The sequence below is a fragment of the Trematomus bernacchii genome, unplaced genomic scaffold, assembly GCF_902827165.1.
Source record: "Trematomus bernacchii unplaced genomic scaffold, fTreBer1.1, whole genome shotgun sequence".
NCBI classification, from domain to species: Eukaryota; Metazoa; Chordata; class Actinopteri; order Perciformes; family Nototheniidae; genus Trematomus; species Trematomus bernacchii.
Genome location: NW_022987797.1, coordinates 1,973,412 through 1,992,229, shown reverse-complemented (window position 1 = coordinate 1,992,229; position 18,818 = coordinate 1,973,412). Strand labels below are relative to the sequence as shown.

Sequence of the window (18,818 nt, the reverse complement as noted above, 5' to 3'; positions counted from 1 at the left end):
CGGGCCGGGTTGCTGGTCAGACTGAGAAAACGTGAGAATCGGCCCCCTCTTCCGAGTATTCTTCTGGCTAATGTTCAATCCATTGAAAATAAGCTAGATGAACTCAGAAGCCGGATTGCTTTTCAACGGGACATTAAGAACTGTAATGTGTTAATTCTCACTGAGACTTGGCTCAACCCCGCTATCCCGGACTCCGCTATTGTCCCTGACGGATTCTCTATTTTTCGTCAGGACCGGACTGCAAACTCGGGGAAAAGTAAGGGAGGCGGTGTGTGTGTAATGACTAACAACAACTGGTGCTCAGATGTGAAGATTATTTCATCGGACTGTTCCGCACAGCTAGAGCACCTCATGATCTCATGTCGGGCCTTCCATCTGCCGAGGGAATTCACATCTGTTGTGATAACAGCAGTGTATATCCCGCCGCAGCCACTCGCCGACAACAACACGGCACTCGATCAGCTGTTTGGGTTTATTGATAAAACCGAGACTTCACGGCCAGATGCGGCGTTCGTTGTGGCCGGAGATTTCAACACCGCCAACATGAAGAAGGTTTTGCCAAAATATTACCAACACATCAACTTCCCGACGCGCGGGGGAAACATACTGGACAATGTTTATTCCCCTTTCCGGAATGGATATAAGGCTCTCCCTCGCCCTCCCTTCGGCAAATCAGACCATATCTCACTACTGTTGTTGCCTGCTTACAAGCAGAAACTTAAAAGGGACAGACCGATAACAAGGACAGTACAACGATGGAGCGTGGAGTCAGATTCAGCACTGCAGGATTGCTTTGCATCTACGGATTGGAGTGTGTTTGAGGACAATAACATCAACACACACACGGACACTGTCATCTGCTACATTGGGAAATGCATCGATGACGTGGTACCGAAGGTTTCTGTACGGACATTCCCAAATCAAAAGCCCTGGGTAAACGGTGAGGTGCGCGGCAAACTGAAAGCGCGCACTCTCGCGCACACAGCGGGAGATTTGGAGGAGTACAGGAAGTCTAGGTATGATTTCCGGAGAGCAATAAAAAATGCAAAGAGACAGTACAAAGACAAGGTGGAATCTGACTTCAAAGGCTGTAACACTAGGAATATGTGGGCGGGACTAAGGACAATGACTGACTACAAAGGAGCAGCGGGGGGTGCTGCGGGAGTGTCTGCGTGCGCATCTCTCCCAGATGAGCTAAACAGTTTTTTTTGCACGCTTTGAGAGCAGCCAGGCTGTGGAGGTACAGAGGGACCAGGAGCCCTGCCCTTTTGTTTTAAATAGGGCAGATGTGTGTAAATCCTTTAAAAGGGTTAACCCACACAAGGCTCCTGGACCTGATGGCATCCCTGGCCGTGTTCTCAGGGTGTGTGCAGTTCAGCTGGCAGAGGTGTTCACAGACATCTTCAACAGGTCCCTGCTGCAGTCTGTAGTCCCCACATGTCTTAAACACTCCACCATCATTCCTGTCCCCAAAAAGACAATCATCACCTGCCCCAACGACTACCGCCCAGTAGCACTCACCTCCATCATAATGAAGTGCTTTGAGCGGTTAGTCAAATTATTCATCACCTCCTCCCTCCCTGAATCTCTGGACCCCCTGCAGTTTGCCTACAGAGCAAACAGGTCCACAGACGACGCCATAGCCCTCACCCTCCACACTGCCCTCTCACACCTGGACCCGAAGAACAGGAACACATATGTGAGAATGCTGTTCATTGACTACAGTTCAGCATTCAACACCATTGTGCCCTCCAAGCTGGCCATCAAGCTCAGAGACCTCGGGCTCAACAGCGCCCTCTGTGACTGGATCCTGAACTTCCTGACGGGCAGACCCCAGGCAGTGCGGGTGGGAAATATCACATCCTCCACCCTGATTCTCAACACCGGTGCCCCTCAAGGCTGCGTGCTCAGCCCTCTCCTCTACTCCCTGTTCACCCACGACTGCGTGGCCACACACAGCTCCAACACCATCGTGAAGTTTGCTGATGACACGACCGTCATCGGCCAGATCACAGACGATGACGAGACGGCGTACAGAGAGGAGGTCGAAAACCTGACATCTTGGTGCCAGGAGAACAACCTCCATCTCAACATCAGCAAAACAAAGGAGCTGATTGTGGACTACAGGAAGCAGCAGGGAGAGGGACACGCCCCCATCGCCATCAATGGGACTACGGTGGAGAGAGTCAAAAGCTTCAGGTTCCTTGGGGTCCACATCACTGAGGACCTGACATGGTCTCTTCACACCACCACCATCACCAAGAAAGCTCGACAGCGGCTCTTCTTCCTCCGCAGGTTGAGGAGGTTCAAAATGGATTCCAGGATACTCTGCAACTTCTACAGGTGCACGATAGAGAGTATCCTGACTGGCAGCATGACGGCCTGGTACGGCAGCTGCACCGACCTCGATCGTAAGGCTTTACAGAGGGTGGTGAAAACTGCACAGCACATCACCAGGACGGAGCTGCCATCCATGGAGGACCTTTACTCCCAGCGGCTCAGGAAGAAATCACTACGGATTATCAAAGACCCCCATCACCCCAGCCACAAACTGTTCTTTCTGTTGCCGTCTGGCAGACGTTACCGCAGCATCCTGGCAAGGACAAGAAGATTCGGAGACAGTTTCTTCCCGCGGGCAGTGAGACTGTTAAAAAATTGAACTGTTGAAACAACTTCAAACATTCAACTGCTACTCAGTAGTATGTATCTAATACCTAATATATATATATCATTCCAATAACTTGTATATAGACTCATACTGCACTATTCCACATCATAACTTTATTTCATTTTTATAACTATTATTATTTTTGTATTGCTCTTGCTCTTATTGTTATTATGTTATGTTATTATGTTGCATTGTTGGAGAAGCCTGTGACATAAGATTTTCAACTGCATAATTACTCTGTAGCTATGTCAGATTGACAATAAAGAACCTTGAACCTTGAACCTTGAAGTAGTGTACTTAACTACAGTTTTGAGATACTTGTACTTTAATTGAATATTTACATTTTTTGCCACTTCTACTCCAACATTTATATAATACCTTTAGTTACTTTACAGATTTGGATGAATGATGTGAAATATAACCACCTCTTAAATCAGACTTTAGTTCCACCTGGAGTAAATTCACAAGCTACCCTGCAGTATACAAAGTCATTACAACTAGCTGCACCTTTACCAGCTTTGATAAAACATAATAACGGCAGGACGGTGGTGCATTGCCTGTAAGTTCAACACACACACACACACACACACACACACACACACACACACACACACACACACACATACATACACACACACACACACACACACACACACACACACACACACACACACACACACACAAACACACGTGGATGCACATACTCCATAACTTGTAATACAATAATAGGAAGCAGGTGAAAGAAGGACTTTGATGATTGATCAACACCGAATCGTAGAGAGACAAATGTGCCCTTGTTTTTTTATGGATGTGTTGCCTTTTTTCACGTGTGTGTGTGTGTGTGTGTGTGTGTGTGTGTGTGTGTGTGTGTGTGTGTGTGTGTGTGTGCTTCAGTCTGTGGGTTTGGTGGTGGAGTAGGTAATGGCCAGGAGAGCACATTTCATGATGCTTTTAAACTCTCTCCCCGCTCCAAGGGCAACAATTAACATTCGACAGAGCGAGAGACCGATGTGTGAGGCAAAAAAGCTAATTGAAAAAGCGAGAGACAGCAGACAAACACAAGGGTGAGAGAAACTAAGAGAAAAAAAGGGGGGGGGAAGAGAAATTAAAAGCGATCAAAATCTAGATCAATTGGAAGGATAGTGTGAGAGATAGAGGTATTTAACATGCACCGTGGCTGATGCTTTTATCAGTGAGCTAGTTGGAGCACAAAGAGCACACTTGATCCAAAGCACAGAAACACTGCAGGGCACTTCTCCCTTTTAATTCACTTTCAGGCTGTCGAGAGAGCATAATTACACAAGTAATTAATTCACACACACAGACACAAACAAAGCAAACAAAAACAGTGGACTTTGTCGGAGACTTGAAAGGAAGCAAATGCAGCTTCCTCTATCCCCAAGGTGTCAATACTAGCAGCCATTCAGAGAAACTACAGTCAATCCTCTGTCTACTCAGAAAGGCCAGATATTTGTCCGTTTTCCTTGAAAGAAACATTGACTCGAGCACTTCTTTCCTCAAACTGCTGTGACTCCTGTTGCAGGAGCAGTACGTGTTCGTTCATGATGCCATCTTGGAGGCGTGTCTATGTGGGAATACAGCCATACCAGTGTGTGAGTTCAGAGCCATTTACTACAACATCAGCAGACTGGACCCACAGACCAACTCCAGCCAGATTAAAGATGAGTTCCAGGTAAGAACACACATTCACTCACACTCTGGTTTTGGTTGTTTGTGAGGACTAACAGGAATTCATCGGAGACCTCAGCGTTAATGTTCCCGTGACATAAAAACAAGATGTTTAGTTGTTTTATCACATTGGTATTGAGCCGGTTGTCAGCCTGGCAAACAGGTACATTTGTAAGTATTCTTAATGGTATTTTGGGGGATGGTCCCTGTAAGTCGATGAGTCGAATCATCCATTGTTGACCACTTAGTCAACTTGAAATCTTCAACCTCCATCACGGGGATGAGCCCGTCAGTAGCAACAATGCCAGCTGTGAATCTTGGATTGTTAATGAATCGATTTGGTCCAAAAATGACTTTCTCCTGGTGGTCTTCTTCCTCCATTTAAGTCCCTGTTGGATTTGTTGTTAAAATTCAATGTGGTATGGTAGTAGTAGGCGATGGTTGTTCCAAAAACAACTAAACAAGTTCTGGTCAATCTGAATTTTGGCCTGAGGACGTCAAACTAGTATTACTCAATCTGCATGCTATGTTTTTAGAATGGAAATGTTAAAGTAGGACTAATCAACATATTTCCTGTCCATCAGACTCTGAACATCGTGACCCCCAGAGTGCGTCCAGAGGACTGCAGTGTTGGCTTGCTACCCAGGAACCACGACAAGAACCGCAGTATGGACGTTCTATCAGCAGACCGATGCCTGCCTTTCCTCATATCTGTGGACGGAGAGAGTTCCAATTACATCAACGCTGCGTTAATGGACGTAAGTGTACGTTCTCCGATGTGAATGTGTGTGTCATTTATAATCATAGTTTCATCTTTTACTGCTGCAGAGATGTCTCGATATATGAGCATTGCTCTGTTCACTTGTCTGAGTTATTCATTTGTGTTCATTCTCATCACTACAGAGCCACAAACAGCCAGCGGCCTTCATTGTTACCCAGCATCCTTTGCCAAACACCATGGGCGACTTCTGGAGGCTGGTGTTCGATTACAATTGCTCATCCATCGTAATGCTCAATGAGATGGACACAGCGCAGGTAGAAACACACAAACACGCACACACAGATACTCATGAAGGCCTGATTCATTTAGTTTCAGAGAAGACTGTTCAGCCAGGAGCTGACACATTGACTGTTGCACGGCGGCCGGATCAATACACCCCAAGACTATTTTTATGAATTTGAAATGATATTTAAGGTCCTTGGAATTATACTCTGCCAACTAAGAAGGGTTCAGTTAAAGTTTTGCACCAAAACAATTAAAAACAAATAACCACTTGTAATAAGTGTCCATAGATTTCACAAATATTCACCAAAACATAGAAATGAAGAATAATGTTGCCACACTGTAACTTAACAACTGGGGAAGTGATATCTAATCGTCACATTTTCTTTTACAAAGTATTTGTATTCATGGTGATTTCATTGAGCAGCTATTTGTATATTCTAACCAAGCAGATCGAGTTACCTTATCTCCCCCAGTGTTGATCGTAAATTGGTTTGGGATTTTAAACTGAATACAAGTAAATGAAACCTTGTTAAACAAACAACAACATTTGTATTCTGCATATAATATCTGATTCCACAAGGAATCATTTGTCAGTCCTTTGTGTGGATGTATAAATCATTTGAAATTGAACTCACATCCATCCACTGAGGTGACAATCTTCACAATCAATGATGAGAAGTAATTCAAGGTTTCCTGAAAAATTGTGTTTCCTATTATCACTTGTACTGTTATGCTTTTTGAAAGGAAACAGTGTTTAATATACCTGGTAAATGTTCCTTTTTTACTCATTCTCTTTACAATTCTTTCTTTTTTTCTCTGTTTTCTACAGTTATGTATGCAGTACTGGCCAGAAAAGAGCTCATGTTGCTACGGTCCCATTCAAGTGGAATTCATATCGGCAGACATTGATGAAGACATCATCAACCGAATCTTCAGGATCTGCAACATGGCCAGGGTACTAACTCACTCTGTGTTGGCATGAACCCTAACCTAACCTGAATCCAGCAGCTTAAACATTGACCTAGAGACCACACATGGTTCTTCTGGACAGGTCTTTGGAAAACCTTTTTTGCCATTTCTAAGATCAGAAATTAAGAATTAAATTAACAATAAGCAGCATTTTTTGATTGCTATCCTTGTCTTAAGAGGTCCTCAATCGATCCTGGAACATGTTCTGAATTAATTATTCAAGAAATGTATTCTTCTTAATCACATTTTGGGTGAAAGACCTTTCTGTAACTGCAACCAGCTCTAGTCAAAGCCTGCAGTTATCTCTAACCCTCTCTTCTGCTCTCCCTTATTTTCTGTCTTAAACTGCCTATGCTTCAGATGAAAACCCTCAAAATGATGTATTTCCTGACCTATATTTGACATATAACAATAGATGGTGAAGCGATACACAGAGGAACAAAATATAACAACACATAAAATACATTTTTCATTTTGTGTGACCTTTACTTCCCCATGAGCAGCCGGCTAGATGATGCCGTAGCAAACCGACCACAACTCGAACACACTGTAGCAACAGTCTTAGTTTAGGGGGAACTCTAGAGAAAACGGCAGTGCGGTAGGAAGTGGTGCAATACAACAGAACATTTCAAATAAACTGTCCTCTCCTCTTGTCTCCTGGTTCCTCCTCTTGTCTTTTCTCACCTCTGCTTTCCCTCTCAGCTTCCCTTCTCGTTCTGCCCCTCTTGCCTCCTCTTGTTACTCCCTTCTCATCTCATTGCCTCACCCATCCATGACGGTACAACTCGCAGTGCCTCATCGTCTGCATGCTCCTATAGCGCTTAGTGAACTCCCCACTACCCTACTCTCCTCTATATTCCCTCTCTCACTCTCTCCCCCTCTCAAACACATCACCAGTGTAGCGTGAAATGGCTCATATCATCGCCACAACAGCACTTCTCACACAGTGAGAGCAGCTACCACCTAGCCCAGTCTGTACCCCCAACCACTAAGCCATCAATGAGGAGGGAGAGTTGGAGAGAGCAGGACGGCAACAAGCTTTGAGAGAGGAGGGGAAACAGTCAGGAAGGGAAGGAAAGTAGAGTGAGTGAATGCGACGAAGGAGGAAATTGGGTAAAGGAAAAATAGAGTAAAGTGAAACAAAGTAGGAATTGATTGGAAGGGGAGACGTAGAAAGTGTAGAGTAAGAGGAAGTAAAAGGATAAAGGTAGAGAAGGAAGGGAAGAGAGGAAACTGATACAGCTGTATCTGTGTGTAAATATCACATCCTACCGGTAAATCAGTCTGACATGATGGCGGGTTTTTTTTTTTGGGGTTGTGGATGCCAACCACCTCGAGGCCAGACAACTGAAAACATTTTGTCTGCCATGAAATGTAATTACACATCATAAGACGTCTTCTTTGTTCAGTCTAGACGTCGTTTTTTTCAAATGGCAGAAAGAAGAACTAATTGGCGCACAAGTGCGTGTGCTAACACAGTGGGAGTTGTGTGGTTCACAGCTAGAATCCTAATCTCCCCACCTCTCTCCAGCCTCAGGACGGTTACCGCCTGGTGCAGCACTTTCAGTTCATTGGCTGGCCGGCCTACAGGGACACGCCTCTCTCCAAACGCTCCATCCTCCAATTGGTGAGAAGGCTGGCAAAGTGGCAAGAGCAGTATGACGGAGGAGACGGCAGGACGGTGGTGCATTGCCTGTAAGTTCAACACACACACACACACACACACACACACACACACACACACACAAACACACACACACAAACACACGTGGATGCACATACTCCATAACTTGTAATACAATAATAGGAAGCAGGTGAAAGAAGGACTTTGATGATTGATCAACACCGAATCGTAGAGAGACAAATGTGCCCTTGTTTTTTTATGGATGTGTTGCCTTTTTTCGCGTGTGTGTGTGTGTGTGTGTGTGTGTGTGTGTGTGTGTGTGTGTGTGTGTGTGTGTAAGACATAGAAAGGTGAAATATGTTGAGATACGCTTAACAATGATGAAATACACATTTTATAAAATAACACACGAACGCATTTTACAGTGAGACAAAACACATGTTCACTTCACACATACACACACACACACCTTTAATATGATATATAGAATATAAGGTATATCTAGACTGAACCATTCTTCTTTGTTGGATCATTCTTTAATGCTTTGTTGTCCCCCGCTGATCTGTCAAACATACAAAGGGCCTTAACTCAACATTTTCAATCTTGTTTATATATTTGTTGTGTTTGTGATTTATCCGCAAGGCTTTATATTACATCCACTTTTTTAGTAAGCTACAAATAAAACAATAATAAAGTAAAAGTAATAGTAAATTAATAACATTGTTAGATTTCTTTGAGAAAACTTGATTGTACACATATTTTACAGCATATACGATATTTACACTGGCATTATTAGTATTTCATCATGATTTCATCACATTGTTGTGAAAATAGAACGGGAAACGGGGTCCTTTTCCCAATGTTAACCTCTATCTGCAACATTTCACCTGATCATTTCACATGTTCCGCTATGGTAAATGTAGTTATGTTTCATATTTTGCTATTATATATAAACAATAGTACAGTCCCAAGGTGGTTTCTAATGGTAGCAATAGAAAATATATGTTTTAAACAACCTTTGCATGTGTGTAAATATGACAGGTACACAAAAAATAGTCCCTATCTTAGCACAACAAATGAAGCTGATAATGAGGGAGGGAAACAGAGGCTGTAAAATCTATAAACAAGGTATTACAGGGAACTTCACTTACAATAACACACACACACTTACGCCCAAGCACACACACTCCAAAGATTGCCTGAGGCGCATCACTGGTCCTGATCCAATCAGCTTCCTCTGTCATAGCTCATTGGGCCAATCAGCATTGGCATTGATTTGTATTTTCAAGCTGCTGGGAGATTTTTTATTTTTTTATTTCAGTGTGTCTTCTATCTCTGTCTGAAAGAGAGAGTTTAAAGAGACCATATTATGCCATTTGGGGTTTTCCCTTCCCTGTAGTGTGTTATAGGTTTTTGTGCATGTAAATGGTCTGCAAAGGCTAAAATCCCAGTTCCCTCCAGAGGGAGTTTCTCTCCAACAATTGGACTTCTTTTGTTTACTTATGTAACATAGTGATATCACTATGTAACAATTGTGCTTCTATTGGCTAATGATCCAACACATTGTAGGTGATTTGCTAAGGGGCGGGACATCTCTAAGTAGTTGACCAATCACAACAGAGCTGGCCAGCTAACCAATCAGAGCAGACTGGGATCTAGTTTCAGACAGAGGGTGAAAAGAGTAGCAAATAAAGAGCTTTTTGAACATCAAAGCATGGAGACATGTCCCAGTAGAGGCACACAATTGTCAAAGAAAAGCTACACAAATGTAATTCCCAAATACGCGTTTTATATCTGTATAGCTTTTTATACATTTTAGGCCACATCAAGTAAAGTAAGAAATCAAAAAACTGGTGCATCTTAACTCAACTATGAATGTTTAAATACTGAATCAATGGTCAAATCCCTTGTGTCTCAATGGCACTTGAATAGTGACACTGATGCATAATACACCTTTGACCCAGAGCTTAAATCAATACTCATTGCTTTCATGGGCTTACTGCTTAAAGTGTATACATCATCATTCATCATTTCAAATTAAAAGTCCTGGTATAACTTATGCGGAGGGGGTGGATATATTTTGTGATGGCGTCCACTCCACCTCAATGTTTTATTCAATATGAAAATGAAAGGCATTTGATTGGAGCCAGGTGAGACTGGAAAGTCTGGGTTGATTTGTTTTTCTTCTATAGTGGGAACGCCACATAGCCAGTAAATGCACAATATATATATATATATATATATATATATATACACAGCAGGAGTGCATCACTGCAGCACATAATCATCAATAGTTATTTCTAATTCATAGTGCAAATATATAAATATTTGAAATAGTTATTAAACATCTTCAACCCAGTTGTAGTATATAAAGAGATATATATACTGAAATACTGAATACTGAAAGGTAAATCAAAGCATAGGTATTTGGTGGTAAACGCCCTTCCCTCTTCTCTGGTCAGGGATGCAGAGAAGCATGCAGCCTGTGGTTAAAGACGCTACACTGGCTAATCAGCCCCACGTATTGATTTCACAGACTCAGTAATACCACAGATAAGGGGAAACATGATGGTTCAATCAGTAGCTGGTGAAAATTGATTTTACTTTCGCTCCACACTTTTCCTGGGAGGGGGGAGTTTGACGGGTCTTTAATGCTGAGCACGTCTCATTTTCAAGCAAATCACAGCGTAAGAGTAGAGCATCGTAAGGAGCAACACACTTAACACATCTGTCTGTGTGTTTTTGAATACGAATGATGTGTATTTTAGATAGAGGACAATAAGAAAAAGATTGTGCATGTAGCAGTTCCAATCATTTCATAAACAATTCTGAGAATAAAGCCATCATTCTAAGATTAAAGTCAGGATGGAGATTTCTCAGAATTTGTAGATTTTGTGAGATTCAGACTTTTTTTCACAGAATTCTGACTTGAATTAATAAAACAAATCTGTTTTGGACAGATTTCAAACAATGTTCACATGTGGCGCCTATCCCCTTCCCCAGCTTTGTCTATGGTACAGAACACAATTTAGTTCTGAACATGTTATATTTCGAATATCATCCATTTAATGTTTGTACAACCAGATAAAACCAATTAAGATCAAATCTTTTTTACAATGGCGCCTAGACAAGAAGGCAGCCAAGTCACAAGTCAATGAAATACATACAGTAAGATCCATTCAAAACTCTTTGTACATACAAACAGTAGCAAGTGGATCACCTGGAACTAGCTTGAGGATGATACATGCAAAGTTAGTGATAGTAGTACATGTAAGAAATGTCTCAATAGAGATTGACATGGGCTTCAGTTGCAGTTTCCTGATGAGATGGTCTTGTTTCCATTGAAAAGGCTCACTTGTGGACACTTCAGATACCAGAGAATAAGCTTACAAAACATATCTTGTACATTTCCAAAGAAAGTGTGAAAATAACCCAGTGGCAGGTCTCCAGGTAAAAGAGATCGATCTCCATGGGATTTTTACCTGGATAAATAAAGGCAACAAACAAAGTGTCCTTGATTCTCAGTACCACTCGAGTGTTGACCTTGATTATGTAAGGGTTGGAGGTTAATCGAAGATGTGTCTGGCGGCACTGATGTGAAATGTATTTGCTCTGTTTTTTATATACATAAAAAGATATACATCTTAAATGTGACTTTACAGAACACGTCTTTACTCATTAGAAACAAATTGTGATTTGGACTCAAATTAGCGACCAATCAGAATATTTGCATTTTACTACAAAAGCCGTGAATCTTTCCTGCTGTTTGAATAGAAAAATGTTGAACATTTGACAAAGCATTCCTCCTACATAAACCTGGCCTACCATGTAAAAGCACTCACTTCACACATAAGTCCCTTCCAATGACTTGTTTTATGATGTCTTATAAAAACCCTTTGAGGGTTCGTAGGTTTTAGGAGCATGTTTGAAACGTTGACATAATTCAACTGAACACAGTAGCTGCAGATCAGCGGTATCATTGGATACGTCTGAGGGATGGGAAAATGAAACATAACATTTCTGAATCAACACATTTTAAAAAGGTCTCCCGGGGTGATGAGAGGCAAGTAGCAAGCCCCGCTGTTCGGTAAAAGAAGGAAGTGAACCTTTCTGACTCCAGCACATGCTGCTTTAAAAGGACTGAAGCCATTTTTTACATTCTCTCTTTTCTTTTCCGTCTTCCATTCAACCTTTATAGTCTCTTTGTGTTTCACCTTTTTTAACGATGGCAAAATAGCACTATCATTTTGTTGAGCATACCTAAGTTTGCAGAATAACAGTGTTGTTGTTTGATGATGACATTTAGTCTCCTTTCTAACTCTCACCTTCCCCCCCCCCCCCCTCCTCCTCCTCTGCAGTACGGGCGGAGGGCGTTCCGGAACGTTCTGTGCCATCTGCAGCATCAACGAGATGATCCAGCAGCAGAACATCGTGGATGTTTTCCACACCGTCAAAACACTGAGGAACAACAAGACCAACATGGTGGAGACTATGGTGAGGACTCACAACACACACACAAACACACACACTTCAAGCGCTTTGAGCACCAGGAAAAGCGCTATATAAATCAAATGTGGCATTTGGATACTACTTAGGACCCCAAAGCAGAGACTGACACAAGTTAAGTTTCAAGGTGTTTTAATAAAGAAAGCTAGGCCAAGGCAGGTACTGAAGACAGGGAGCTGGCTGCAGAAAGGTCCAAAACAAAGCTGAGGGAAAACTCAAAAAGTTGCTCAAAAACTGCAAAGTGAACAAAACTAGACTCAAGGCTGCAGAGAGGCACTCTGGATCGTCCAACAGCATTTCATTCTCTGGCAGAGAAGTGAGGGCCAGGCTCTTAAAGGGAAGGTTGATTAGGTGAGTGGGAACAGGTGTGCCTCATCTGCAGCCAGGAGAATACAAGCCACGCCCCCTGTCACTCACCAGCCCTGCAGAGAAGGAAGGCTTCTCAATTCTCTCATTTCCCCTCCTCGACTCCTCGACTCCTCGGTCCTCCGGTAGTGACCCGGAAATGGATTTCAGCGTGCCATGTTGAAGGACATCTCATTTCTCTAAATATATATAAATATAGAATATATATCCAGTCTCTGATTGTGTTACGTTATTATGAGAGTGCTCTCATACTTGTTTGATTCTGAAATTGTATATATTTATATAAATATGTGTGTGTGTGTATATGTCCGCATCTGTAGCCTGTTATTGTCTCATTATACCGCACTGTGAATGAATTAAAAGTAAATATATAAGTGGTCATGAACACATCTGTCCATCAGACAGAGGGCTGCTGTGCCTCCTGTCATCATTAATGGACGTCTCTTTAAAATGACCGCTCAGAGGAGAGGAGTTCTCATTTCTCTAACCGCCTGCTGCTTCCCCTCCTCTCTCCTCGGCTCCCCTCCTCGACTCCTCCGCTCACATCTCCTGTGGGCGGGACTAAGACACGAGGAGAGGAGTCGAGGAGGGGAAATGAGAGAATTGAGAAGCCTTCAAGGAGAGACAGAGTAGTGAGGGGTAAAAGGAGCAAACAACAGGAAACAACACAACAACCAAAAACCCCATGCAGAAACATAACATCAAATGTATTATCATTATTATTATTATTATTATAAGGAGATGATGATTAAAAACCATATTGGTATTCATAAGATTAAGACAGACTCTTGAAGATTGAAGATTTTGATTCACAATTGAGTAAGCATCAGAGAAACACAAACACATTCTGACATACAACTAAAACCTATAAATATATACATATGCAGACATATTATTGCCTAATAAAGAAGAGCATTACTGGCAGTATGCATCTCTTGCTGGCTCAAATGTACAGTCCTAACTTATTTCAATATATACATACTAGACTAAGAACAACCAGTGATTTATAACCAAAACATATAGTCCAGTTAAATCTATAATTATATTTTCTATTATTTCCGTTAAATAAAATATCACAAAGACATACAAAAAGGCATGTTTTCCTTTTTTGTTTTACCCATACTGCCTTGTTTTTTGAGCAAAACACATGTTGGGACATACCAAGTATGTATATAAGAAATGTCTCTGTATAACTGCAACAATGTAAATCTTCCCACTGTGGGAGGAATAATGGTTTTCTGATTCTGAAGAAATATTTACAATATCATGCCCGGAGTAAGTTACATTTAGGGTGTTTAAACCATATTTAAAATGTAATGAACTTAATAAATAGTTTTTAATATTTGGTTGCGCTTGTGTAAAAATAACAAAGATATCATTCAGCAGATGATTGACCTTTTCTTTCCGTTCCGTCCCCTCCACAGGAGCAGTATAAGTTCTGCTATGAAGTGGCTCTGGAGGCGCTCAGCTCCTTCTGATTGGCTGTGGGCTGAAATCCTCTTTTCTGATTCGACGCTGACCATCACTCTCAACGCGACACTTGGTACACACAGACTGACTGCTTTGTGTTGACCCAACCCGACCTGTGAGCATGTGTGCCTGTGTGTGTGTGTGTGTGTGTGTTTGAGAGTTTGTGCACGTGATTCTGTGTGAATAAGAGAGGGCATGCTTGCACATTTGAGTGTGTGCGTGTGCATCTACGTGTGTGCCTATGACAACACATACACACAACCTGTACAGAAGAGCAAAAAGCGACTTACACACACACTGGTGATTTTCGTGTGTGTGTGTTCGCTTCAGCGAGACTGTGAACTTTACATGCTTGTACAAAGAAAACAGAAAAAATGATATGTTAAAAAAGAAAACAAGATGTTTAAAAAAAAGCGCCGCTTTTCCTTCTCTATCTCTCTGTCCTCTCTGCTGGGCTGTGATGTGACTATTGTACAGTATTTCCTTTTTAGATATATTCTACGCCTTGAATGTTGTCTCCCTGTGAAGGCTGGATGCACACTGGAAGATTTTTACTTTTAGCTTAAAGTGAAGAGATGCATCAAACCTGCTTTTTGGAGAGTATAAAATAAAGCTTGTTTTGCTGAGATGTTGACCAAAGGTTACGAACCTATGGTGGCCTTCAGGGGCAAACGCGCTACAACAGCCCAAAATAATTACATTAGAAGAAACGTGCTGCATTTTAAAAAAGCAAATATAAAAACACAAATGTGCTGTAACACATGCAACACATGCACTTTGCACCATTCACTGAGAGCCCTGCATAAACACAAGGCTGTTGCAAGAAGCTCAAAACAAAATGGAAACTGGAAACCTAAAAAGGGATGTGCACAGCTTGGACTGGAGCTTTATCGAATTTGGCAGAGTTAGCATGTTTCATAAGTGTTATCAGTATATCTGAAATGACTAGGTTAGCTACGTTTGCTAGCTAGCTTACAGCAGATCAGAAATAATATCAGAAGGAATCATGCGATCACATTGTTAAAATAAGCAGATACAACTTACATTTCAGATGAGTTTCCAGTGACAGTTTCTCCTCCTGTTAGTGTGTTGGGGCATTGTAGCGCGTTTGCACCTGTCGGCCTCCGTAGGAGCGTGATAAAGCAAAAAACAAGAGACCACTGTTCTCTGAAATCACACACAGAGACATTTCCTTGTTGCCAGGACCACTTCACTGCATCAATGTTAAGTGCTAAGCATACTTTTTTTGTAAATTGTTGCTTTTCAAGGAAAGAGCTGATTGTAATTACTAGTAAAAACAGGAAGAAGTAGCATTTAAGAAGATATAGTGAGTGAAGTCCGGTGCATGGTGGAGAGGAGCATTGGCATTACACAGACAAAAGAAAAATAAAAATAATTAGTTTGCCTTTAAGATTATATTTTGTTGTCTCTGCTACAGATTTTTACATTGGGGCTTTATGAAAAAGAAAAAAAAAAGGTTTCATGAATGTTTTTGGATGGCTTTATCTTATAGTGTGCATCCCCCTTGCTGTAAATAAGATAAGACAACCACAGTCAAACAAACAAACAAACAGACAAACATCATGCGCCAGACACAAACAAAGGTTATCATTTCCAAACATTATAATTTTCAGCGACTTGGTATTATAGTTTGGAACAAAGTTACTTAAAAAACAGTCCAATTAGACACATATTGTTTAAAAAATGAAGATATATATATTTTTGCATATTGCACATTAAGCCGCCGCCCACATCTGTGACTTACGATAAGGAAGCAATGATGTTTTTTTTCATCAAGTAGACTTTTTCAAACACTCATGATAAAACTGAAAAATGCATTTAATCGTTCCAGATGTAAAACTAAAGAACATTTAACTTATTTGACTTTGTTGTGTTTTTGTGGTTCCAAAAGTTTGATTTGACTTTGAAATGCTGAAAGGACATTGAACAAACTGGGATGAGTTATTAAATGAAATCAGATTAACCTAACCCTGTCCGTCCCTGCTGAACTGCAGGCAGGCAAAAGCAATCAATCAAAGAGTGTGCAGTAGCTTGTAGCTTTATAACGTTAGAGCTGTGTTTTGTAGCTTTTGATTATATTACCCGGGCCGTGAAAAATATGTTTCCTTTTTTCAATGGGGTTTATTTTCACATTTGTGCCCATTTGTTTTTTAAATGACCTGAAGCAGCTTAGTTTAACAGCATTCATCTGGGTGGAAGCAAAAGGCAAGAAATCATAACATCTTTGCACACATTTATCAAATATATATTGCTATCAGACAAAACTGATCTTTGGAATACCTTCGGAAATGCAAATCTGACATGACTGCAGTAGAAACGTTAACCGTGCTAATTAAAATGATAGACTTGTTAAGTGTCCTTGAATGAAATCAGATCCATTACCCATGACCTTTTTTTTTATGTATACTACATTCCGGATTATTTTCAGAAAAACAGAAGCTTAGAAATCAGACGGTCACCTAGCCTAGCCGGGTCACATTCACTTTTCCTCTGCAAACAAAGCCTCACATTTGCTTTTGGATAAGCCCATTGAGGTGTGTTTGAAAATGTGTTTGCCAAATTACCTCGTCAGTATAATAGGAAATGATTTCTGTTGATGATTGACCCCTATGTGAAGAAGGTCAACATGGCTGACATGCTTTGAAGTGTTGGAGTTAATGAGAATCATACAGGATGTAACGCTGACCTCAGCTTGCCCTTCGCTCCTCATCTGATCACATGTGTTCCTCTTTTGTCCATTTAGAAAATGTATACAATGAATGGAAAAGCTCATTTTAAAGATACACTCCCTTTTTTTGTTTTTCGATCCCTGTGTCCACATAGCCAGTTTTTCTGAGCACGTCTTTATATCAATTGCTTTTAATGATGAGGAGCCACCTTGAGGAAAAGCACCCAATGTCTTTCCTGAGCCTTTGCCGTTTTAGCTGCGGCCGTTCCAAGTGCTTCTAGTGGAAAATATGTCAACTTTTCAGAAAGCCATAGAAATTGGAGGAGAACTTTGTTTTAGCCGTTTCTTCAATACGATTAGTGTCATAACAAAGACCGAAAAGCGTTTGGTTAAGCAGATTGGACAAACGGACCCTGAATGGTTTTACTATCGCCAGATCGGTTCCTCTCCGTACGTCTGTCAGATTGAGCGGTAAAGCTCATTCATACAAAGTGTGAGAGCAAGCATATTCCAGTTGGCTGTAATAGTCAGAAATCAATTACAAGCAAGTGTAAAGTCGCCCAAATAGATACCAAAAAGCAATGGGGCTAGTTAGTCATACAGAATTGGTGATTTGTTTTTTAAGTTATCATTATCCTAGAAACGTTCATTAAAGGCTTTGAAAGGTTTATTTTTGAAAGAAATCTGAAACACACACTAAGTGGACACAGGGTCTTTGGAATTGTTTGTCATTCTTTCGGGATTAAAGCCAAGTCACTGGAAAGTCTGACATATACTAACTACAGGAAAAAGACAGCAGATCAAACGCATCATTTTGGAAAGGCAGTGAATCTGTTACTGAAGAATCATTGTGTAAAATTGTATCCCCATAATTACCTTTATGTCAGGCGTCAATTTATACCGGCATGTGTCAGTATTTTCACACAATGGATAAACCAGTTTGGAATGAAACTTCACATTTCACAAAGGTCTCTAATGAACATCTATTTAGTTAGTAAAGTTCGTAGCTTTTAATTCTCTTGGACAGAACCGGCGTACTTGTGGCAAACTGTTCAGTCTGCGCTTGATTTTTGTTGTTGTTGCTGGAGTCGTACCAGGCTCACTAAAGGACCTATCTCGACAGAGACTGTAAAAGTGTTGTATTGAAGATGATGTAAAAGCCAGAAGCATTTTCATTTTAAAAGGCTTTATTTTATTGGCTTGGTTCCTGGCCGTTCATCTGTATTATATATTTTGTTTGTTTTCTTTTGGGATTTTTTTTTATGTCCTGAATTTGTACATTTCTTTTGTATAATTATTATTCTGATGATTATTTGTCTAGCAGTGCTGTTTAGATCTGGTGATGCCATTACCATTGGTTGTTTAGTTGTTTGAAATGTGGTTAACATGAAATAAAGGGACCAAAATGTTGAATGTGATCTCATGTCTCTCTTTACAGACTCTTATTTTGATCATATTTACATATGATGCATTTATTTGAGGGACCTGTGCGAGTTGTTCTAAGTTCTTTGACTAATATTGTGTCAAACGTTACTGTTGCTGCTGACATGAAGAGCAGATATTCCTGGACAGGTTTCTACCAGCAGGAAGTAGAAGAAAAGGATGACAGAGGATAAAAAAACTTGTCATCCTTATGTCATAAAATGAGAAAAACAATCAATCAAACTTGCAAACTTGTTGAAGTTTGTAGTTCAACAAGTAACACTTTTATATAGCAATATATAAAAACAACACCACAGGAATAAAACATTTCATATACAATTATAAATACAAAATGGATGGTATATAAGGTCTTAAATATACAATGGACAAACAAAATTCAGATATGTAC

At 40.9% G+C, this 18,818-nt stretch overlaps 1 protein-coding gene across 1 annotated transcript in view; it reads left to right on the top strand.

Moving 5' to 3' along the window:
* Positions 1 to 18,383, top strand: part of ptprt (protein tyrosine phosphatase receptor type T) — a 350,127-nt gene extending 331,744 nt beyond the window's left edge. Inside the window, exons 31-37 of the mRNA XM_034149943.1 lie at positions 4,212 to 4,361; positions 4,942 to 5,115; positions 5,261 to 5,392; positions 6,193 to 6,318; positions 7,864 to 8,027; positions 12,315 to 12,450; positions 14,253 to 18,383. Of these exons, the coding sequence (XP_034005834.1) occupies positions 4,212 to 4,361; positions 4,942 to 5,115; positions 5,261 to 5,392; positions 6,193 to 6,318; positions 7,864 to 8,027; positions 12,315 to 12,450; positions 14,253 to 14,306 (936 nt within the window). The 3' untranslated portion in view covers positions 14,307 to 18,383. The remainder of the gene's footprint in view (positions 1 to 4,211; positions 4,362 to 4,941; positions 5,116 to 5,260; positions 5,393 to 6,192; positions 6,319 to 7,863; positions 8,028 to 12,314; positions 12,451 to 14,252) is intronic.
* Positions 18,384 to 18,818: the final 435 nt, after the last annotated feature.